At 35.5% G+C, this 26212-nt stretch overlaps 1 protein-coding gene across 1 annotated transcript; it reads right to left on the reverse strand.

Annotated features, from left to right (window-relative positions):
* Positions 1-3981: 3981 nt before the first annotated feature.
* Positions 3982-23062, reverse strand: wmd (serine-threonine kinase receptor-associated protein wmd). Its single transcript, XM_069841330.1, has 7 exons — positions 22869-23062; positions 22340-22479; positions 22069-22219; positions 21633-21757; positions 19256-19368; positions 10247-10383; positions 3982-5135 (listed from the first exon to the last, which is right to left on the reverse strand). The coding sequence occupies exons 1-7, from the start codon at positions 22981-22983 to the stop codon at positions 4933-4935; spliced, it is 984 nt and encodes a 327-aa protein (XP_069697431.1). The 5' UTR covers positions 22984-23062; the 3' UTR covers positions 3982-4932.
* Between the last annotated feature and the right edge of the window lie 3150 nt (positions 23063-26212).

Consider the following 26212-nt stretch of genomic DNA (forward strand, 5'->3'; position numbering starts at 1 on the left):
TTAAGTTTATGTGTGTTAAGTGTACTTAGCTCTAATTAATGCGTTATATATTTTGGGTCCAAAATTTCTTCGGTGTTTTAATCCAGCAGTTGTGTGGCATTTGGGAGTATTTAGAAAGAAACTGTAATTTTGTCTCGTATGGTATTCGTGAGGATCAAATTTAAATTTATTGTGGTTTTTATTGAAGTAAATCAGCAATGTTTGTTTGTTCTAGAGATGATACACCAAATTGCTGAAAAAATTATTTTTGTTGGGTAATCAAAAGGTTTATATAGACAAATTTTGATAATTCTTTTTTGGAGCAAATTTAAAGGATGGAGAGTCGATGTGCACACTGTTGCAACATAGCAATGATACAATTAGTAGATGGTTACCTCTGCTAACAGCTTTGGATTTCTGTCGACCAAGTATCATTGGCTCTTCAAAATATGTGAAAGAGCACACACGAATGACCTTTCAGTCATTCTGGCTTTCATTTCCTGAGAGCATTTTGCATACAGATTGTCAAACATAGATTTTGTGGAAATTGTTGAAGTATGTGCACCTGTGATTCGCCTCACGAAAAGGAATTACTGGGTACACCCGTTACATAGTAGAGTTGGGTCGATTCGTGAACGAATCGTTCATTCAAACGACTAATAATAAAGAATCGTAAGAATCGATTCGTGATATCTACGAATCGTCGTTCAAAAGAATCGTAACGAATCGTCGTTCAAAAGAATAGTAAGGAATCGGCATGGTGTCGTAACCCACGATTCTATTAGTTGTTTGATGTAACCTGTCAACGGACATTTCCGAACCGTGTCAAATGCTGCCGAGCGAGAGTGAGATCAAAATATGTACTGCATTTGTTAAGTGTGGAAAATAATGAACACAAACCTGAAATTTGCATAGTTAAATAGAGATGTAATGCAAAAAATGTACTTCATAATAAGGTTCAGTTGATAAATTATAATTTAGAGACATTATCTTGGGTAATTTTGTAGACTAATGGAGGTCATACTGAATGGTTCCAGCCAATGAGAAAGAGACAATCCAATGTCTCGCCTCTTATGCCATCTATGCGAGAGATGTAGAACTTTTTTTTGTTCTACGCATGGTTTGCAAAGGAAAGGGTCTTGCGACGATTCAAAAGAATAGCTGGAATCGCAGACTGGAAAGAATCGTGAACTCGTTGACGATTCAAAAGAATAGTTGGAATCGCAGACTGAGAAGAATCGTGAACGAATCGTTAGAATCGATTCGTAATGTGTGATTGAATCGTTGGAATCGACTTCTGAAAAAGAATCGTGTTGCCCAACTCTATTATATAGTGAGAGACTGTTGAATATACTATGTTGAAACACTACAGAATTATTCTTCAAAATTCTTTTTATATTTTTCCTATAGCTGAACAAATCTCTTGCCAAAGTTCTCTTTTAACATTGATGTTTGCATAAATCATTTAATTTTTTGTCATAATGAGCAGAATAATATTAAAATGGATTTGAGGGAGGGGGGATATGATGGTAGAGACTGGATTAATCTTGCTCAGGATAGGGACCAATGGCGAGCTTATGTGAGGGCGGCAATGAACCTCTGGGTTCCTTAAAAGCCAGTAAGTAAGTAATGAGCAGAACATCTTTCAACCTTTTCTATTAATTGTTCAATGTCCTCTTCTTGCAAAATTGCTAACTTCCATACTCAGCAAGCACAGAAGAATGTAGAACAAAAGTGAGCAAGACAATAATGGTTTGGTAGTATATGTAGGTATGCTCACGGACTGAACTGTTGTCATATATGCTTCACACAACGATGACAAGACATTCAGTTGATAGTTTAGTCTTACATGTGCAATAGTCCTTCCTTCATAATAAAAGCACAGTCTACTATATACAGTCGCGAAGCTCAATATGTAGTAAAAATGCAAACGTGGGTAGTTGCCCACCACTAGGATCGCTACTGTCGCCTCATCGCAGATCTCTCTCCTAGTAGACAACAAAATATGTTACACTTTCGTTGTCGTGTTCTTTTGGAAAAATTAACACCTTCCTTCCATTATTGAAATATTAAATGCATAAAGTTAATTTATTATTTTAATGAAGTATATTAAATTCCACCATAAACTCGAAGATACCTGCAAGAAATAAGTAGGCCTAATATAATTTTTGTTTGTGCAAAACGAACTGAAATTTACTATAATAGCTTCACTCATTCAAGATTAGCGATAATTAACTATGAAACCAATAAATATTAATTAGCATTTCCCTTTACAACAATAATAATGGAAATATGAATTAATGGAGTAACTTACGTGTACCGGTACTTGTAGTGTAGGCTTACGTAGTTAACAAAGTGGGATGAGGTTAAGCAATAATAATCACACCAGAATTGGAAATACAACGTGATCAACAAATTTTATTGTAACAGACTTTTTCTACGTCTCTAGTAAAGCAACAAATAAAAATAACAACAAAATTAACAGCTATAATTAAAAACATATCCTTTGAAAAAAATAGGCCTAAGCAATAATAATCCCACCAGAATTGAAAATAAAACGTGATCAATAAATTTCATTAAAACAAACTTAATTTTTCTACGTCTTTAGTAAAATAACACATAAAAATAATAACAAAATTAATAGCTACAATTAAAAATATATACTCTGAAAAAAAAAAGTAGACCTAACCTTTATTTCTCTGGAAATTTAGCAGCCTAAGTGACAGAATTTTAACCGGTATCTAATGTCCTTTAGATTGAAACATTTGATTGTGAAATTTAAGGATATAATGTATTCTAACAATCACAAAGAATTTCAAAATTAAGAGTTTTGTTTCTGCACAGCATTCTTGTGGAAACCCAGGAACCTTTCTGAATCTTTCGGAAATCGGACAAAGGATAACTCTGGCCTCTTTCTCTTACTGTTGCTACAATTTATAGCACTACAAACGTCTCCTCCTTGTCCCATATTATTATTTCAATTATTATATTTTAGCCATTAACATTTTCATTACAACCAATAACGAACATTTCACAAGCATCAATGTGAAATACACAACGAGCTAGCACTCGATAGAAATACGACACAGTCCAAAGTCCACCATGGACAGTCTATTGTTTCTAGTTGCTAACCGCTTGGAGTGCTTTATCACGAGATTTGCAAAAAAACACCTCAAGCTTCGCAACTGTATATAGTAGACTGTGATAAAAGTCTGATACTGTAGTTCCTCCTTATGTAAACTCAAAATGCTTCTTATTCTGATTTAATGTAAGAAACTGAGTACAAAATAAATTCTGCTTGGTTTTACAATTGTAGAAACAGTACTGGGTGTTCATTTCAAAGTGTGTCATGACGTCACTGTTGTTGGGTCACCGATTTGAAGCGAGTTTCAGCTTATATGTTAGAGAAGTTGCCTATTATTTAAGGCGTTCTTCAATCTGAACTTGAGAACGTGTACGGTATAACTTGAACATCGTAGCAACAGATGGCGGTCTGTATGGTCTGTGTGCTACCATAACCTCTTTCGAACTGTTTTTTGCGCCAGCAAGTCGTATGCAGGGTATTTGTTGTCATCGGTTGCGTACGGTAACATTCCACAACACAAATCAAATGCTCCGTGTCCATGTTGACCGTCGAAGTTAATGTCAACAAATACGTAAGTAATCGTCTTAACCCTCTCCCCATATCCCGACAGTACGTATTTCCAAACAGTTCACATTCCTGCCACTACCGGTGTTACCGTATGTATCGGTACGTACTCTTCAGAATGAATGCCGTACTTGCTAGGCAACTTCTCTGCCTCTTAGGTTATACAGCTCTGCGGAAGTGTAGGAAGACTGAATTGTCTAGGCTCATCAGCTAGCCACATGATGGCATACAGCGAGCCATGACACACTTTGAACTGAACACCCAGTATAAGAACTTCATTTCTTCTTTCAGTAAAAACGGAATAATGGATACTTGGGGAATTAGGATGCATGTTCATAGAAACACTACTAAAATAGGCTTGTAATATTATATTTCGTCTTATAAAATTGATAACACAGAAATTCTTATAAATAGTTCACTCTTCCTCCCTAATGTACACCATAATTATGCTAATATTGTAATATCCATCACAGACATTTTGCTTCTCATATTTCACTTAAATAGAAACACACATACAACCTGGAACCTCCATACCACCATTGCCAACATGACAAACATCGTGTGTTTCATAGGAAACAGTAGGCCTACAGCAAATATCGAAACAGTTGAAACAATAGAGGGAAACATTTTTAATCCTGCGCACTTTAGCAGCTACTCTGTAATATTTAGATCTTTAGAATGTAATCAACTGGTACTTAATACATATTTTACATGTCATTAAGTACAGTCGACACAATAAAATTTGCAATATTGCACATCAAAATTTTCACTTTCATCTATGTTCTATTTTTATACCTGCAGTTAATTTCTACCACTGAATAAATCAATACCCATTCCATGCTGGCAACAAATTTCATGAATAGCAATGTTTCTAACAGCAGTTAGAAATTGCATATATGTAAGTACTAGCACATGGAAAATGCCATTTATCAAATACTGCTCTTTGAGACATAAATCTTATAAAACTAAAGTTTGGCACTTGCAATAAAACAAGAAAGTTTATGGAAAAGTGCAAACTGAATAATACCTGCATGTTAAAATAACTCAATATAAATTTTAATGTAGTTTCCAGGTTCTGAAGCATTTGCTTTTAACATAAAATCCAAGCACGTTGCTTCAATCTGATAAGTTAGTAGATGAAGATCTTTCCAGATCCAAAACCAGTCCACCTATGATTAATAAATCATCTTAAAAGTTTATCAGAGAGACTGATGATACCTCTTCTACAATTCTGTAGAAATGTTCAATGTAGTTAATTAACTTTCCAGTTTGGTAACAATTTTTTGACAAGACAAATTCACATCCTAGTTTGCAGGCACTTCCTTGGGTGGGGCAACAGGTTCTGTGGCTATTGGGTTGCCTTCTACACACTTCCACAACCCGTAGGTTTTACCAACTGTTGTTTGCCACAAGCGCAGGGTTCCATCTTCAGAGCCCGAAGCATATAGTTCACCATCTGGCGAAAATCGTACACAGTGCACTGGTCCAAAGTGACCTTTGAACGATTCTGAAGCAAAGAAAAATATTCATTATTTTAACAAGTAATTTTCTTTGAATTTAAATGGAAGTCTATAAAGTGATGCAAGAAAATATAAGTAAACACGGTTTCATTCTAGTTCATAAAAGAATCGAAAATAAGTCAGTCCTTAATATTGTTTTACCAATTGAGGACCGTTTTTGCAAAACTTGCTAACTGAAAAAACTAAATTTTACAGAAGAGACAAAACACTATTGTAAGCAAGTTTTGCTGTATCTCTCACTTGTAGGAGAAAGCAAGTTTTGAAAAAACGATCACACTTTGACACACTACAATGAAGGGAAATAACCCAATTTTACTAAGACGCTTTGAACATCATGTAGAGGCCTGCCTTATGTTAACGAATCCATCAAAATCTCAAATTTTCAAATTTTGCAGTTAGCAAGTTTTGCAAAAACGGTCCTCAATTGCAATAAAGAATTGTATAATTTAGTTGTACAGCTATCCCACAGGATGTAGACATAAAAAAACTAACTTCTTACAAAAAGTTTCCATTTCTCAACTTTTGTCAATTTCAACATCAAAAGGCTTATTTTTGTTACATACATATATACACTGCATGGCTCATCCATATCTATCGCGGCACCGTAGCTGAGGTGGGGTCCCGCTTGGCCGATAAGTAGAGATCGGATTCTTATGTAATTACATATTGCATTCCTTTACTTATAGACTACTGAAAATGACAAATGTTGGCGATTTGTGGTTCTGATATGGTTATAGTAGAGTTTCATTTTACATATTTTTGCATATTCTTAGTAATATTACATACTTTACATATTACATAAAGAATGAAACATTTGTATACATACGTATGCAATTATTCAGTTTTTAATTTTTTTATTAAAGTCTTTTTATTTTTCAGAGTAAATTATTGAATTTTTTTTTCATGGACATATGTCTTAACATCCTTGTCCTATTACTCCGATTGGAGGGCCGCTTTTTGTTCTCACTATAGTACACGATGCTGGTAAAGAAGGAGGGCCCGGATACTGACGTCGTTAATGTTTTGTTCACAACTATAGAAAATACTTCAATTTCTAAAGCTGGCTTAAGACAATAGTTCTTTTATAAATAAAAAAAAAACAAACATAAAACTAGGGATTCCAACTCTTTGTAAAACATAATAGTTCGGAGTGCCTCAACTCCATACAGTTGCCCTAATGCTTTCTCAGAATCTTGGATGGTCAGGTACGCCGGTCATTTAACTTTGTTACAAATTGAAAGTAGGCTATTAATAATAATATGAGAATTGCGCACAAATGTGCAATTACGAGAAGGGTGTCACTGTTCACGAGGGGTTTGGATTGGGTGTCAGGCAAATCAAAATACCACTGTGTGTGTCACAGAAAAATATTTTTCTAGGAAATCTTAAAACACAAGAAAAAAAAAGCATAAATTGTGGCAGAGACAAGTTGTATTTGCAAACTATACAATGAGGTGGAAATGGCAAGTCACTTTCCAGGCTATATCCTCCCACTTCAACTGACCAGTTAAATTGTGACGAAATTTTTGTGAATTTAATGCATTAATAAATAGTGATTTTAAATTACATATTTTATTAATACTACATATTTAATTACATATTTCCCCGATATTTACTACATCTTTATGTACATATTTCGAACTTCCATATTACATAAAAATCCAGGGCCTACAGATAAGCTATCACTTTCCGCCAGCCGGGGAATACAAGAGCCCGATGTTCAGCAAGCTAGAGTGACTGCAAAATAAATTCTAATGCACTTTAAAAGTTATGTACTCACTCATGTCACTAAAGGAGATGCTGGAACTGACTGCCTTCCTTTTCAACACATTTCTGGCATCTTCTTATGAAATTACCTATTACTTTTCTTAGTTTTCTTTGAGAAATTGAATTGATCTCTTGGCGAATGTTATCCTTAAGTTCGTCTAAAGTGTGTGGATTCGTTTTATACACTTTATCTTTTAATGATCCCCAGAGATAATAGTCACAGGCGGTTAAATCCGGGGATCTTGAAGGTCATATGTTATTGCTATCATCAAATGCTTGTTGAATTGCCTGCAATGAAACATCGCTCAGTCCTGCTGAAAAAACGCGAAACTACGTTCCCTCTCAGTTAATTCAGTAAAAAAGGTTTGAAAAATGTTGTTCACATATCTATCACTGTTAATTGTGTCCTCAAAATTGGGCTTATTATTCTGTCACTGGAAACTGCGCACCATACCCCTAATTTCTCCTAATGAAGCAGATTAGGTTTTTCGACACTCCAATGTCGGCAGTTTTGAGAATTTACATACCCACATAAATGAAACCACGCTTCATCTGAATAGAGAATGAGAGTAGTATCAATTTCTTCGTCATGCATTTTCTTCAAAATCCATTCACAAAATCTAATCCTACATACAGGATCACCTAGTTTAAGTTCTTGCACTACTGTACATTTGTAGGGTTTTAACTCAAGTAACTCAACTCGGCTCGGTTAGAGAAGCCAACGTACTATGGTTGGAACAATCATGATTTTGAAATCAAATGTAGAAAACAGAAAACGGATGTAGGTAAATTCTCATTTTTAAATAGAACTATAAATGATTGGAATGACCTACCTGCAGTGGTCTTTGAGGGCTGTCCTCCTTTAAGGAGATTCAAGAATAACTTAAAAAGTTGTGTATAAAGTGTAAATTAAAATTAAGGTGACATTTATTTTTTAAGGTGACGTGTATTTATTTAGCCTGCTGAGTTACTCCCTTGGTTTGAATTGTAAATTATTTAAAAATAGCGTGTAAGAGGGTCTTAGACTAGAAATGTTTAGTTTAATGTAGTTCTGTTTATAAGTATGAATAAGGGTGTAATTATTTGTCTTATTTGAACTGTTGTATCAGTGAAGAGTGGTGAGTCAGTGAAGTTACGGTTTTACAGTGCAGTGAATAGTTCCGATCAGTGTAAATTTATAGTCAATGAAATGTGTTCTATAGTGTCAGTGAAATATGTTATAGAGTGTCAGTGAAATGTGTCATAGTGCCAGTACAGTGAGTGAGATGAAAGTAAAGTGAAAGATTATTATCAGTACCAATGTGAAACTTATGTAGAGTCTATACATATGTAGGTTTTAATGTAAAATTAAGTTATTTTATGTATTTTTGTATTGTGTATATAACTGTAGTGTGTATTGTATAATTGTAATGTGTATTGTAATTTTATTGTGTAGCCTTTTGTTTATATTGTGTATACCACTGCCACCGAGTGCTTGTCCACTTGCAGTGTAAATAAATACATACAACTTCGTAGTCCTTTGTATGGAACCGTAAGAAATTCCCATTTGCTGAGAAAGAGAGCTAAGAGATTCTTAGGGGAATTTCCCAAATGCTGTTCAATGTAATCAAGAGTTTTTTTCTGTGAACACTGTACATCGCCTTCTTTGCTTCTTATCAAGAACACTTCCAGTTTCACAAAATTTATTAACTAATCTATGAATCGTCCCATGACTCGGGACTCGAAAACCTGGGAAATTCTCTTGAAATAATCTCCTGACAGTAAAAGCGGATTCTGTACGAACATAGAAATTGTAAATAAACACCCGATGTGGAATAGAATAATCATAATCATAATCATCATCATCATCATCGTCATCGTCCTTGCAGGTATTAGGCCTAGTGGCCTGGTATGGTCTCCGTCCATCTTTTCAGGGGGCGTCCCAAAGATCGTCTTCCATGTGGTATATAGCGGAGAATTTGTCTTGGGAGTCTGGAACGGTCCATTCTATTGACATGGTTAAGCCATTTTTGTCTATAGTGGTTGAAATGTTCATAAATAGATGTAATTTTCAATTCTTTTGTAATTAGTTCATTCCTTTTGTGGTCAAGCAAGCTGTAGCCGGCAGTCCTCCTTAGAAATCTCATTTCCACAGTTGTTAGGCGTTGGACATCTGAGTTTCGGACAGTCCAGGCCTCACTATCATACATGAGGATAGGTCTTGCTAGAACTTTATATGCTTTTAACCTAGTATGTTTTTGGGTTTTCGTGGTTGTGAAAACCTGGTTGATGATTCATAAGGCTCCATTAAAATGTTGAATATTTTCAGATATATATCAGTAACAGGTAAATATGTCAAATTATAACCTAAATATTTAAATGAGTTTACTTGTTCTAACGTCTGGATTCCAATGCAAATTTTACTCCTAACTGACTGTTTACCTTGGAACGCCATAATTTTTGTTTTGTTTGGGGAAATTTTCATATTGAAATTTTGTGCTATTATATTCAGGTGATGTATTGAGTATTGCAGCTCGTCTTAATATGCAGCAAAAAGAACATGATCGTCTGCATATAATAATGTATCTAGAGTACAATTTCGGAAGAATTGTTAATCGCCAATGTCTGATGATGGAGTTGATGTATATATTGAATAAAAGTGGTGAGAGGGGGCATCCTTGACGAACTTCACAGTTTATCGGTCTCCATTTGGTATGTTCTGATCGAATAGTAATTTTGATAATATTGTGGTTATATAATTCGTAAACTATTCTTATAATTGCGTTTGGAACTGAATCATCTGCCAAAATTCGAAAGAGCTTATTTCTGTCAACACGGTCGAAAGCTTTTTCGTAATCAATGAAAGCCAAGTGAGTTTCATATTAAATTCCCTATGTTTTTCGATCAAAATCTTCAAAGTAAAATATCCATCTGCGCAAGATCTGCCTTTTCGAAAACAGTTTTGTTCTTCACCAATGAGAGTTTTGTAGTGAGCTACCAACTTAAGAGCTATTATTCTTGACAAAATTTTGTATCCACTATTTAGGAGACTGATTCCTCTCAGAACAAACTGTGTTGCAAGACCTTGAATAAACCAATTATCCCCACAGACCCCTCTACTGCCTCCACACAAATGCGTTGCTGTTGTTGGCTGAGGCATTTCACACAGCTTCCGAGATATATGGATGAGCCAGTATATATATATATATATATATATATATATATATAAAGAAAAAATGTATTCTGATCTTTTGCCTAAAAAAATCAAAATCTTCGGTATTAACAAGTATTCTTCTGGTAAATACAACTTTGTTCGTAGTTATAACTACTGTATGTTCAAACTTTACTGCACCTATCTCTGTTCCTGTGGTGTAGTCGAACTTGTACATCTTCAAATCTTCACCTCCACAGACAAAAATCGTTTTATCTGGATGAAGAGAAGCAGAATTCACTTGGGTTGGCACTGTGAACTCCCTGATCTTCTTCAAGCTGAAAATAATAAAATACAGTATGTATGTTCAGCCAGCAGCCAGAAGACTGGTTGGAATCTCACACATGATATCAATAAGGCATCAATCATGAGGCAACTAAGCCAGAAGATGTCCAGTTCCTTTCCTCCATAAAATACAGTATATACATCTAAAAACAAATCAAGAAAATTTAGAAAAACTATTTATTTAATTTATATCGAACACATTAACACTATAACACATTACATTCATTGTAAGAAAACATAACATACAGTATGCACCAAAATATACAGTACTGGTACAATATGTTACTGTTATTTGTTGTTGTTAGTTATCGAATGATAATATAAATGTTCAAAATGTGCTCCATTGCGCTGTAGACAGTGTTCATAACGATCACGCAGATTTTGAAACATATTCTGGAATATAGAGTTCTGAAAAACGAGACGATCTTCTGACGTAATGCAGGCACAGTTGTGGGTGGATCATTACAGTTGAGAATGTTCTCCTTTAACATTCCCCACACGTAAGCATCAGGTGGTGTAAGATCGGGGGAATGTGATGGGTAGGGGAACTCAGTCCCACGGGAAATGATTCGTCCTGGAAAAGTTTCTTGCAGCATAGCCAGAAACTGTCGAGCGGTGTGGCAGGTCGCCCCGTCTTGTTGTCTATTCATCTGAATGTTCCTGGCACAACAGAACCTTCTTAGATCCTGAATAAATGGCCCTACCACCATGTTCCTATAACGTTCCTGGGTAACAGTAAGAGGTATACCATCATCATCCTCAATGAAATACGGACCTACTGGTCTACCAGACCTTCCCTTCCGTTGACACAATACACAACACACTACCCGTACAACGAAATTTTGTAACGATAGACAGCATAACTGTGTAGAGCTGTGCGTTTTCCCTTTCAAGCCTGCCTGTCCCATGTCATTCAGAATACGTCTGATATTCCGTTCTTGATCATGTAAACAACAGGCCGAGCGCAAGCTTGCTTGGCAGTACCCACTCCTTCTCATACCAAGCATAGTATGACTCAAGCAAGCCCAGTGGGTTGTTACGAAGCCTGTGTGTAGCTTAATTGTACGCTATGGATTCTCAACAAGTGCCAGACAAGTTAAGGTGCAGAGACTATGTTTTGGTTAATGAAGCCTGGAAAGAATTCTCTTGTGTAAATGAAAAAGAAACACTAAAACCAGAGGTGCTGCGAAATGCAATACGTGTGGGAAGATTTTAAAAGAGAAAACAGGTAAGTATGTTGCGTCATATATGTAAAGTGGAGAGGAATGTTCAAGATGAGTCAAATATTTTGAAAATTGATAAGCATTTTTTAGTGGAAAGGTGAGTGGAAATGTGCACGAAGGACTGGAGACCATTTTCTACTGTGGAAGGGGAAGGATTCTTAAAATTAGGACAGTCCCTACTGGATATATTTTTTTTTCTCCTTAAAAACAGCATTTATTTAGGCCTAGTTCAATAATTGAAGTTTTACGAGAAATAAACTTTGAAATTAACAATAAAATAAGAAGTTAATAGTCATCTTAGACACAACTTTTATATTTCTTGAATCCAGTACTGACTGTGAAAGCTAACTACATGTAAAACAAAACAGAAGAGGAATGATAAGAGCCTGCCATCCTAGGAGCAAGCTCACGTGGAACCTGACTCAAACACAACATAAACTTGCTTCTACTGTTGGGTTAAATACGCTCTTGCCTGTTCACCAGCCCAAGCAGGTCAGGCAGGCTGAATGTTGCTGTATGAACAGCTCTAGTTGCTTGGTGCCGGCTGATTAAAGTGTTCACGATATTGTTGCGCCACTAACTTTAAACTCAGCCCACATTGATAACCATTTCCATACGAGCGAAAATAATACTCCACTATGAACACTTTTTCCTCCGTCGCGAGATCCATTATCAATTCCAACCACATAGCACAACATTCCTTACACAACTAGCAATACATAATGGTGATGCAACAACACATAGATGCACAGGAATGCGCATGCGGGCTGCACAAAATCCAGTACTGTATATTTTGGCGCATACCGTATTACAGACGTCATGTGTCAAGTATATGAAATCAATCAATAAATCAATCCTCTTAATGTATCCAGCTGTTTGCTGATAACATAAAGTTCACTATAGTCCACTGTAGTCTATTCAGTTGTTGTTTTTCACGAGAAATGAGGGGTATTTTGATCGGTGTTCATTACAGATGTCTGTTGCTAGTAGCCAGAGCATATGAAAACAAAATTAATTAAAAAGAAAAATACTGAAAAGCAAATCATCATTTTATCTTTTAAATTGTATACTTTATTAAAAATACAACTGGATGGAAATGGTCTGAAGACAAATAGTGTAAGCAGTATAGGCAATATCATTTATTTATAAGGTAGGAGTCTCTGATATGGCCATGCTAAGGTTTGAGAATTTTTCTAGCCGTCAGTTTGAAAAAAATTTAAACCACTTTTTCCTTACTCGTTCTCAGTCTAATGGACTTTCTTAAAACAATTTCCTTTCCCCATAAAAATATCTTTAATTGTCCAAAAAGTCCCAAATTCCAAAAGTCTACCTAGTGGCCATATCACGAACATGTGCACATGATATGGCCACCCTTGTTCCATGTTCTACAAATCGTGATTGTTTTCAGTTTGATAGCGCAGTTGTGCTAAAATTAAATAATTTTGGTGTAAAATGAATAAAAATGACACTTAATAATCTTTTTTATAATTCAAAAGTGTAGTCAAAACAGGTTTTTCCATAAGAAATTAAGTTGTTTTTCTTAAAATACAAAATTTTTGCGTAATCCCAGCTATAAGGCATGTAAATTTGTCAGGTGAAAAAATAGAAGTGAAATGAACTTGATATGGCCATGGTGCATTTGATATGGCCATATCAGGAGCAGGTAAGCTTTGACGAAAATCGTTTGATTATGAACAACTCGTAAAAGATACGCCATCAACTACAACACCAATCAACAGAACATTAAAAACTGAATGGAGTACGATGGTTTTCATGAAACAAGTCTTTGAAAAACATGCATAAAACAAAGGAGACTTACCAGAGAAAAATAAGAAGAGGTCACATGAAAACCGCAAAACAGGCAACTGAAGCCATATTACTCAACCTGACTGGATGGAAAACGATCAAGTGACATACCAGGATGCCCTTTCACTGGATGCTGCTGCTATTTAGCGGATTTTTTGGTTAACTAACTCACAATAGGGGGGTGGCCATATCAGGAACATGGCCATAACGGGAGCACCCACCTTATAATTTACACACTTCTTTTTCAAAACCCACTACTTTCACTCAAGATATAATGTGTGTCATATTTCGTGAGATCAGGGGTATGGTTGCTTCAAGGAAGCGGAAGAGGCACTCCTTCTCTCGTGAGTATAGTACAAGAGAGCTCATGCCCTGAGTAACAAGGGTAAAGTCCTTTATGACGCGATTATAAGCAGCTTATGAGGCATCCCCCTCGCGGAACTAATACGCAGAGGAGCTTGATCAAAAGCTTGGAGATGACAGTCTCATCACTGATCTCATTCGAATAAATAAAATATCCCCACAAGAAGTTACAGCATCTCGCAGGGATATTTTATTTACTCGAATCCTCCAAAGAAATATTCACCAGACTGATCAAACTATGACAAGCTTAGCTAATAAAAAGGACAAATGACCTGGGATATCAAGAAAATTAATTTAGCAATATGGAACGTTACAGGACTTCAGGATGAGATAGAATTGGATAAGAAATTGATATAGCCACTATTACTAAGACCAAGAAAAAACTAAAAGGCACAACAGTTACATCTTTATATACTCATATCAGTGGTGTAGCCTGGTTTTCAGACTGGGGTATGTAACCCAGTTAATATAGTTTGAAAATGGAATTTCCCATATCTGTATCCAGCATAGCGTATATACCGAATACAATTATCATGTAGTATAAACACTGCATATATCTTCCTTGCTAATACAAATTTACAAGTATATTACATACCTAGTAAAACATCGACAAATAATAGACACACTGAAAAGTGTTTTAATAAACTTAGTTTAAGACTATGCAGTAAAAATAAAATTAATAAACTCACGTTTAATATCCTTGGAGTTCTTTTTACTTGGTTATATAACGACGTTGTATCAACTACGAGGTTATTTAGCGTTGATGAAGTTGGTAATAGTGAAATGATATTTGGCGAGATGAGGCCGAGGATTCGCCGTAGATTACCTGACATTTACCTTACGGTTGGGGAAAACCTCGGAAAAATCCCAACCAGGTAATCAGCGCAAGCGGGAATCGAACCCACACCCTATTGCAACTCTGGATCGGTTAGCAAGCACCTTAGCCGACCGAGTTACGCCGGTGGCTCTCCTTGGAGTTTCCCCGAACATTTTTAGTCGTTTTTTCAAATATTATATGGTTACAAAAATAGTTATGTTTCTTGGCTGCCTTATAAATATTATTTAAATCTTCATAGCCATTGGTATTTCAAACAGCCTTTTCATTAGAAAAGAGAAGACAAGACCAGTAAAACAGTTTGTTTAAAGTCTTACAACCTCACAGCCACGACTTACTTTCATAAATCTTTACATTAAAATGTCTTACACACTTTTTTATGTTCGTAGTGATATTCAGTACTGGTTTTGAAGGGCCTGCTTTAATTACGTCTTCTTTTTCACAGAACGTTAAAGTCTGGAAGCTCCTTACCTTCAATTTGTCGATTTTACAACAATTTGTTTCCATATTTGATGCATTGCGACAATGAACACGAAACAATTTCCCTTTCACTCACTGCGTGACCTCTTGGATGTATATTGTCAGCGTACATATCTTGAGCCCATAAGCGCGTAACACAAAGATCTTAACCTAAATAATTTATTTCAACACTTAACAATTAAGCTTTCAAAAGAGTCTTCAGTGTTCACAAATGAAAAGAGTAACATTTTGGAACAAATAACTCACTCATCATTCCTTATAAGTCACTGGAAATAATATTATAACACAAGCATGCCTATACGACAATATGTATTACAACGCTATACATCCACGGGGTCACGAGCATGCTCACTGCACGAGTTTCCTCGGGCTGACGACAGATGTTGAGATGTTGTGAAGTGTTTTTAAACATCAAGCGGGCCGTGCCCATAGAGTTACAGTATAATTCTTACTAATGGTCGCGCCTTCTGTTCAAGGTGATTGAAACATAGTGCGAATTCAAAATCAAACATTCTGGGAAAACTTGATCTGTCCAAAGATGATTATATGTTACAATATTATAATTCATAATTCAGAGTCACCTTGAAGGAAATTGCAGGGTATGTAACACATCTCCCACATCCATGGAAACTACGCCCCTGACTCATATACAGTGGAGTTCCAAAAAAGAAATGAGCTTCTGCAGGCATTGCCTTGTTAATAAATAAACGTCATAAAAACAAGATACAAACTTACTCATATGTTAACAAAAGAACAATAATTATTATGGGTGCTATTCATAGACATTTCGCTAACCCACGCTACGAGCATGCTAAACAGGATTCATATCATATCACATCATATCGCTAACACTGGTTTATGAATACGAAAAACGTTAGTTCGCTGATCATCCACTGAAAGCCCGCGCTAAGAATGTCTATGAATACAGCCCTATAAGATTAAAATTTAAATGAGTTACATGACTATCACTGGAGTATATGCTCAGATGAGGACAAAAAACATGAAACAAATGAATTCTACGAAACACTACAAAATACAATAAAGTAAACAAAAATGATAATATCATATTAGCTGGGGATTTAAATGCAAGAGGTGATAATACCCCAATAACAGATGTAATTGGAACTGAAGGAGAAGATGTTATAAATATGTAGTAACAAATATAAATGAATAGACTATGCATTACATAATGATCTACATATTATATTACTAATACCTTTTTCAGACATAAGAACATTCATACATGGACAGCCAAGGAATAGATTATGTTATAACTAATAGAAAGGCAGGGTCATAAATACAAGATACAAGAGTATTTAGAGGCCCAGATATTTCATTGGACCACTTTTTTAGTAATATCTAAAATAATAATGTTTGAAAGATGGAGAAAAAAATATAAAACAAACTAGATGACACTACTTTTAATGTTTACCTATTAAAGGAAGAATGTATTCACTTACTCTACCAAAAACGATTAGATAATTACAACAACTCAAAAGAAAGAAGTAATAATATAAATGAAGAATGGTCCATTATAAAAGAATTGATAATAAAAGTCATAGCTGAAGCTCTTGGTTCAAGGAAAAAAAAATATTTTATAGAGGTCTAAAAGTTTGGAATGAAGATTTTATATCATGATAAGAAAGAAGCATATTTAAGAATGTTGAACTCGCCCAATAATTTAGACCAGAAATTGGCATACAAAAGAAAATCAGCTTTAGTAAAGAGAAGTGTAAGATAATTTAAACATATAAGCAAAATCGAACATGATGTTCACGGCAGACAGAATAGGGCATATAAAACAATGAAACATTTAAATAAAGAAGTAAAAGATGTACTTCATATCAATCCTGTAATAGGAAAAGGACGGCAACAGTATTTTAAATAACTATGGACATGCAATGAAAATGAAAATTATTTTAGCTGAACCAAATGTAAATGTAGACCTGATAACTTTAGAAGAACTATTAACAACTTTTAAAAGTAGTAAAAATAAGAAAGCCTCAAGCACAGACAAAATCAACATCAAACGCTAGCTAGAATTGAACTTTATCAGTTTCTGAAAAATTTATTTGCGTACTTACCGAACCCAAGGGGGCTGTATTTAATATAATTAAATATTTACCAAACCTATACACATAGAATTATTCCAATTCAGAAACAACTAAGTAAACTAAAAAAAACTCCAAAAGGAAATAACATTTCAATGGATACCTAGTCATTGTGGTATACCTGGAAACGAGAAAGTCCATAATATTACAAAACAGGCGACATATTTCCAACCAAGACCTCTTCAAGTGATATATCTATCCAGTGCTTTTGCTTCAGTAAAGTCTCATTTTATAAACCTATGGATCAACAGTTGGCTCTCTTCAGACAAAGGAAAAATTTTAGTCTATACAAAAGAAACCAAATGACCTGGAAATGTACAAAAACTTGCCCAGCCATGTTCAAACATTTTTAACAAGAGCCAGAACAGGTCACATTGTCACACAATTGTACCTACACCGATTTCACATTTCTGATAATCTTACTTTCTGTGGTGTAATAATCATGATGAAGATCTGGAACACATTCTTCTATACTGTCCATCCATAAACCACAAAAGAGTCCTCAGTGCCAGTTGCAGAAGACACAGCCCTGCAGTATATATTGACTACACCCCAACTCTGGCTACTAGCAACAGGCATCTATAATGAATACCGATCAAAATACCCCTCATTTCTCGTGAAAAACAACTGAATAGACTACAGTGGACTATAGTGGACTTTTTGTTGTCAGCAAACAGCTGGATAAATTAAGAAGATTGATTGATTAAAAGTGCACATAACATACTTTTTAGAATGTGAATTTTTCCACAGATATGCCTCCATAATAAAAAAATCTAAGTGATTCAAGACAGAAGTGCTAATATTAGGTTGGTGTATAAGTTCGTAGTGTTTCGTTGCTATGGTAGCTGTCACTATAGTGCTATTAAAGGAATGAAAGTACAGAAAAACGCTCTGAACTTATGCACCAACCTAATATTTCTGTATGATGTTCCACAAAAATTAATCTTCCCACCATTGCTGAACAAGTTGTAAATATCTACATGACGAAATTTTTAATTTTTTTGAAGCCAACAAAATTCTATATTATGATTATTTATTATTAATGGAGAAAGATTCGCTCCAGCACTGGGGATTGAATCCAGGACCTCCAGCTCTATGCACTGAGCTACACTGGGGATCCATCCACAGCACCAAATCGAACACCTCTCCTTGGTTTTCCCTTGGCCTGCTCCATATTTCGACATTACAGTACAGTAGAACCCCGATTTTCCTCACCCTATTAACCTATTGGTGGATTATCTGACGGTCTTTCTCTCTCGCTCTTTTTTATGTAGAAAAAATATAAAGTACTGTACACTATTATTAAGAATTTTTTTCTACATAGTATATTCTTTAGGCCTACAAACCTTTACACTTACACAGTATGGTCTATCTTAAAGGGGCCGTACTGTCTAACTTCTATGCAAAATGTCTTCTACAGGTGTCAAAAGAAAACGTGTTGTACTACGAAAAAAAGTACAAGTAATTGAATGGTTTGGAAAAAGAGAAACTCCGGTTCATCTCGCATTAGAATACGAAATAGGAATTACAACTGTGCACGATTTAATGAAAAACAAATATAAAGCGTATAAAGTATGTAAGTCTACAACATTAGACCTGTAGGCCTACTATTCCTATCTTTTCACAGGCAGGCGTCATAAGGAGTTTTGTCATTGAAAATCAAATTAGTGAACTTCTGATCTATTATCTAGCATGTTAAAACAAGACCACAGACGAAATTACGAAACTGTATTAGTCTATGCACTTAATTTATGAAAACCTTATATGGTACAGATTATCTGATTTTTTCTATTAACCGTTCACTCCACCCCTTTCATTACCACGGATAATAGAGGTTCTACTGTATGTCATTATATAGAAGTGCACTCATATATTAAGTGGTTTGGGTAGCAGGGAGCCAACAGTTATGTACTGTTATGGAGCCCCGGCATAGCTCAGTGGTAGAGCATTCAGTGCGTTGAGCTTAAAGCCCTGGGTTCGATTCCCAGTGCTGGAGCGCATTTTTCTCTGTTAATAATAAATAAGTTGTAAATAAATTATTTATTACCTCTGAGCATCCCAAAAGCTGACCACATTACCGTGTGTTACAGTCAGTGTTGTTCCATCACGAGAAACTTCCAGGCTGCTTGGAATGGCACTGAAGTCCAACTTCTGAACTTCCTGCACCCCAAAAGCAAAATTGCTCATTAAAATCTTAAAATCTTAATTGACTTTAAAACTACTAAAATATTGTGACAAAGCTTGTCTTCTTATGTAAGTTATGAAAAAAAAAAAAAAAAAACAAAAAACAAGCACACACACTCACACTCACTTAGTTCATGTTAAAAACTGAAGAAGGTAAACTTGCGAATTCGAACTGAGGCAGTGGAACAAGTAGACAGCTTCAAATATTTGGGATGTATTGTAAGTAACATGAGCTGCTGCCAGGAAGTCAAAAGAAGGATAGCAATGACAAAGAAAGCTTTTAATAGAAAAAGAAGCATCTTCTGTGGACCTCTGGAAAGGGAACTGAGGGAGAGACTAGTGAAGTGCTTTGTGTGGAGTATGGCATTGTATAGGACAGAAACATGGACATCACGATGAAGTGAAGGAAAACTATTGAAAGCATTTGAAATGTAGATATGGAAAAAAAATAGAGCATGTGAAATGAACAGACAGAATATGAAATGAAGCCATGCTAGGAAGAGTGGGTGAAGAAAGAATAATGTTAAAACTGATCAGGAAGAGAAAAAGAAATTGGCTGGGTCACTGGCTAAGGTGAAACTGCAGGTTTTGAACATTTGCGTTTGCTGAATTTATAAAAACTTTCGATAAAGTTAACAGGAATAAACTTCTAGATATTTTGGTCAGCGACAATACATCGAATCAATTAAGGCAATTTATTTACAACCACAATCAAATTGCTATAAAAAGAGATGATAGATTGTCTATATGGACTCCCATCAATGAAGCAGTATGACAAGGTGTAATATTTCTTCACTTCTTTTCAAAGATCTTAAAATCAATATAAACAAGAAAATACAAGTTTTTTTTTTTTTTCCGTTGTTGGTAACTCTATAGCATCTATTAGATGCTTTATGGTTGTGCTAACAGATGGAATTACTTGTCAACAATGTGATGCTGAAATGTGTGTTCAGGTTACTGCCTAGTGACAGTCCTGATGTATTTTTATATTGTGATGATTGGTTAATTAATATTAACCCGGCACACTCACAATCACACTCACATTCATACAAATTTCCAGACTCTAGATACCCAGGGAATTCCTCGTCTACAAGAAAAATTCACCGAGAGCCGAGCCCGGGAATCGAGCCCGGGACCTCCTGATCTGGAAGCCAGGATGCTGATCAACAGACCACGGAGGCAGTCTAATTGGTCAGTTTTGACATTATTATTATTATTATTATTACCAGCCGACGTATTAACTCTTAAATTGGCAAAATTTCATTTCTCACACTAACATAGTTTATTAAACCTTACGATGAAAGAGTAATGGAACAGAGAAAAATTCTCTCCGGCACCGGGATTTGAACCCGGGTTTTCAGCTCTACGTGCTGATGCTTTATCCACTAAGCCACACCGGATACCCATCCCGGTGTCGGACAGAATTGTCTCAGTTTAAGTTCCAACTCTTGGGTTCCCTCTAGTGGCTGCCCTCTGCACTACGTCATAGATGTCTATGAACGTAGGATTGAAGTCCACACATGTGCTGAGGTGCACTCGTTATGAGTGACTAGTTGGCCGGGATCCGACGGAATAAGCACTGTCTTAAATCACGAAGTGATTTACGCATATCATATATATTATTTTAATGTACCGAAGTACATATGATGTTTCCATGCAGATATTCTGCATCATCATACAATGAAAGAGTAATGGAACAGAGAAATCCCGGTGCCGGAGAGAATTTTTCTCTGTTCCATTACTCTTTCATCATATGATGACGCAGAATATCTGCATGGAAAATCATATGTACTTCGGTACATTAAAATAATATATATTTATTAAAACTTGTCGGACTGTAAAGATAACAACTATCGCAATGTCAATATTTTATATGTTGTAGAGTATTACAGTATTGTGAAATTTTAATTTTCCTACCAATTTTTTTCTATTGTTCTATTAAAATTATAGCATATAGCCTCTTAACCTGTTGTATCCTATAGGATACTTTGTGAACTTAGGGGTTAAATTAGGCCTATTAGTCAGTATCATCATAATCATATTATCAATACCATTTAGACTATTATGCCCAAAATGAGAAGATCAATTTTCACCTTCAATATTAGACAGATATTTTATGTAGGCTAATCTCAAAAAGTAAGATAGCCTATCTAACTTCAATGATGTAATAAAATTGTTCATAGTTTAAGTAGTAAGATAAAGGTATTCCCTATAGACTCCATGAAGGCGCATATACTAACCTGGCCAGATGTGCGATCCCACACTCTTAAAGTTCTGTCATCTGCACACGTCACCAAGTGTGTGTCACCACGAAAGAATATCACATGTCGAATCCCTGATGTATGACCCGAAAAAACTATTGGATCTTTAAAAAAAAAAAAAAAAGAGCGATCAAAACACATTGTAAGAAAATCGGTTATGCAATCATTATAAGGCAGAATACAGGTCATGTTGGTAACATGCTGACCACTTGTACAGATGTAGCCCCTACTTAGAATTGAAGCGTGTGTCTTTACACTCAACACACAAAATGTTCGCGTGCGCAAACATCAATGCAAAAATAATTCAACGATGTGTTTCCGTCGAAATTCTGGAATCGATTTTTCCATCACTGTAATTCCTCCACTGTGTATTATAAAAAATTAAATAAAATTCATACCAGTCGTGCTTACTTACTTGCATCGGGCTTGTTCAGATCAAATATACGGACAAGTTTTTCGTTACTGCCAGTTGCAAACAGTGTGCTATCAGATGAAAAGTTTACACTCTTTACAATATGATTATGCTGAAACGAGTGGATTTCTTCCCCTGTCACAGCATCCCAGACCTGCAGAATTAAACAAGAAATTATGTAGGTCGAAATCATTGTACAGGTAGGCTAGGTCCTAACATAGGAAATAGGGCTCGATACGAAATTCCTTCGAAACCAAGTATATGTTTTTAATACTTTTGCATTGAAATCTGCGGCTCCTGTAGCTGCTCTCGTCGCATGAGGATTTAGGGCTACTCCCCACACAGCTCCTTTATGGCCTTCAAAAGTACCAATCCAATCACCAGTATCTCCTTGTCTCAGCATTGGTTTCCCATCTGGAAACAACATACTAGACAGATTAGTTTTGTAGAGAGAGAGAGAGAAAGAAAAAAAAAAAGAAAAAGCGAACTCAAATTATAAAGATGAAAGCTGTTAAACAAATAACCACCGCATAATATAAATAATAAAAGCAACATATCTTAACCAACTACACATTTGACATGTAGGTAACCACACAGGCCAAAGACCAAATTAATTCGAACGTCGATAAAACAGCTTTCACCTCCAAAATGTAGTTCTCAGACTAAAACTGAATATTTCATGTTCTGCAGTGTGCACATTTAAGGCAAAACATATACACACTTACATTCAAGGTTAATATTTTCAGTACAAAATCCATTAATGAGGCCAAGGTAAATGGAGGTTATTCACTAGCAAAACTCACCTTTGCAAGCTGAAATGAGAAAATATCCACATTCAGTTACATCACTAAACGCTAAATGCACTACTGGTCGTGTATGCCCACTGCAAGTCAACGGAGTTTGCCTTAAATTTGCCATTTTTGTAGGCAAAAGCAAGATGTTCACTTTTCGTTTCGTTCGTCGTAATATCGAGCTTGTCGATTCCGTAAAATCGACAATCGCAATGGCGTCGATAGCGTCTACGATTATAAAACCAAACGATTAGTGGCAAAGATAATTGGAGGGAGAATTTTCCATATGCCCTCAAGCTTATAGTAGTTTGAGGATTATAAACAGTATAACTATTAAAATAGGTACTAGGTCAACCGGTATGGAATAACGGTCAGCGCGAATGACAGTTAAACGAGCTGTTTGGGACAAGTTACCTGATTAGATTTTATTTCGAGGTTTTCCCTCAACCAATTGAAGCAGAATGGCTGGGTAAGTTAGGTGTTGAGCCTCTGACTCATTTCGCTATTATTAATTCATTTATCATCATTATCCATACCACAGCCCGGGTTAAGTTCACAGTGCGGCGTGCTGTAGTAGGCCTACTTGTATAGAGACATTATTATGACATGATGCGAGAAAACGGTGGGTGACTCATGGGCATGGTCCACTGCTAGCATGGTTTCCGGCGAGCACGTAACATTTTCTCCTGCACTTCTACAATACATAATAGTACTAACAATAAATGTTCAATAATTTGGACTTATCAAGCTCACAGTCGTTGCTGAAAATGACACCCATTTGCCGCCACACATAACTCACATCTTCTGATAAACTAATGAACAACACTCTGAAGTTCCACATCATTGATAGCCTCGATTTCTTCTCGTATATAGTCTTTTAGTTCACGTTTTCTGTTTGATTTTCGATTGTTCACTGAGCCTGTTTCTTTAAATCTTTTAGCGAGTCTTCTAATTGTTTCGGCAGAAGGTATAGGTCTGTTTGGAAACTTCATTCGAAATTTACGTGTTTTCGCACGCGACCTTCTGTACATTATACAAGTTCACAGTATGAGGATTTGTTGATAGGCATGACCTAAATACACAATAATCACTAACCTTTATACACTAACTTTGTACACTTGAAGAAGCAAGATTTTTGTAACACGACTTTTGACTACAGCGAATGCCATATGGCGACTGAGGCTATTACGCCGCACCTCTAGCAGCCCGCGATTCGCAGGCCGCTCAGGGAGCAGGTTGCCAGTAAACTGCCAATTTTTTTTTCTCAGGCTGCAGTGCATGCCTTTGGATCCCTCCCCTGTACAAATGAAAAAAAGTAGGCACTCTAAAAATATTAAACAAGGGTTGACACATTCCTCATTCTTGTGGACACGTTCTCATTTCACGCGTAAAATTGCAGATCACATATAGAAACAATAATTTTGAAAATTCATAGGTTTATCTGCAATTTTAAAAGACAAGGTAAAATCAATATTTTTCAAATCTTTACAAAAGCTCTCATCATAAAACCAACGACAAAGGTTAACAAAAGATTGTTCTGCTAGAAAACTACCAACAAAGCACAATAGACACCATAGTCACTGTATATCATGTTGAGCAAGAAAATCTAACATAAGAATGGAATCTAAACATAAGGAAATTGAGAATGATGAATTTATGCCATTTAACACCTAAATGACCATTTAAAAAATAAATATGTCACAAAAGCACACTCATATTATGATAAGTTAAAACAAAATCTATAGTTTCTTTCTTTCCTTTTATGGGAGAGGGGCCTGAAGGCTTGCACCACTGATAAATTGTACTTATCACTATTGTTCTGTTAATGTTATTTGTCGCTGAACAGTTGTGTTGTTGTATGAATACAGCACGCTGCACTGTGAACTTAATCCAGGCTATGCTAATGATGATAATATGTGGATAATGATGGCGAAATGAGTTCGAGGTCCAATGCCGAAAATTACTCAACAATTAGGCTTCAGTTGGTTGAGGAAAAACCTCGGAAAAATTTCAACCAGGATTGAACCCCAGGCCCACTTGTTTCACGGTCAGATATTGATGGCTTGGTTCCAAATGTGGCTATCTCCAAAATCATAAATTTTCAGTACCCAAAAATTAAACTTTGAAGCTGCACATACAATCAGGGTTTTCAGTTGGTTACTTACTAATTTTACTATAAAATTTTGACATTAATAATTTCAATAATGTTTTAGCTACAAATATTTTGCACTATCAGTTAACATACATTCTGAGAATTTTTTTAATAAGATAGCCACATTTAGAATTGCCAGTATATGCAAAGAAGAACCAACATTAAAATAAAACTAGTATATAATCAGCCATACTTTATTCATTTCAAATAAACACAAATAAATGTCAGCTACAGGAAATGTACTCAATTTTATCAATGCTTGTTTTCCGAAGCTGATTGATTATTTTAAAACTTTATACATCTTGATTACACAACTTTTAACACTGTATCACTTCGGAATATGTATGATAAGAACTTTCTTGTGTTAAATTTTAACGTACCTTGTTAACATGTTTGGACCTATTTTCGGTCATCTTCGGAACTGGTCGTTGTTGGTCTTGGCACCTCTTGTTTCCTGTGTGGATGCGTTCGTAGTGTAGAGTCAAAGAGTGTATGTGTTTTGAAATTGAATTGTGTGTTGAGAATATCGTTGGGGTGTGTTTTCGTGTGTCTGTGTCACAAAAGTAATACTCAACGTTAACTTGACAACTCTTTTAACCCTTGTTAAATTCTCAAATTCCTTCTGCAAATATGGCTTTAATTATATGGAATTGCGTAAGTTTTCCGATGTGGAATATATAGTGCAATGAATAAAGTCTGAAGTTCACTGAAATATATAGCTTTATTTTTATTTTTAAAAAACATATTTCCCTTTCGGGCATATTTTACAACACAATAAATACGTTTATAACAATCAGATTATTATTACTATTGATGTCTTTGAAACTATTTCTAAAGACACAGTTATTTTATAGAAAATGTACAAAAAAATACACATACATAATACAAAAAGTTCTAGTTTTAACGTCCAGCAACATCAATGATAAAATATTATTGCTTTTTTTATATCATGTTTTATTCGTAGAGATTGGAATAGGTAACTCATAATATCACTGCACTAATCTCATATGAAATACTACGCAGCATTTTGGCATAGTTCACACCTCTATCTTCTGACAGATAGTGGACATTCATTTTTAACACATATAAAACAGAGATAGGCATTATTCTGATTTGGTAAAAAGAATTCTCAACTTCCTGTAAAGAAATAAATTCCTAATACCGTCTCAGCTCCTGGGTAGGTATTAAAGCGAGATCTTTGAGT

Source organism: Periplaneta americana, chromosome 12 (genome assembly GCF_040183065.1).
Source record: "Periplaneta americana isolate PAMFEO1 chromosome 12, P.americana_PAMFEO1_priV1, whole genome shotgun sequence".
Lineage (NCBI taxonomy): Eukaryota > Metazoa > Arthropoda > Insecta > Blattodea > Blattidae > Periplaneta > Periplaneta americana.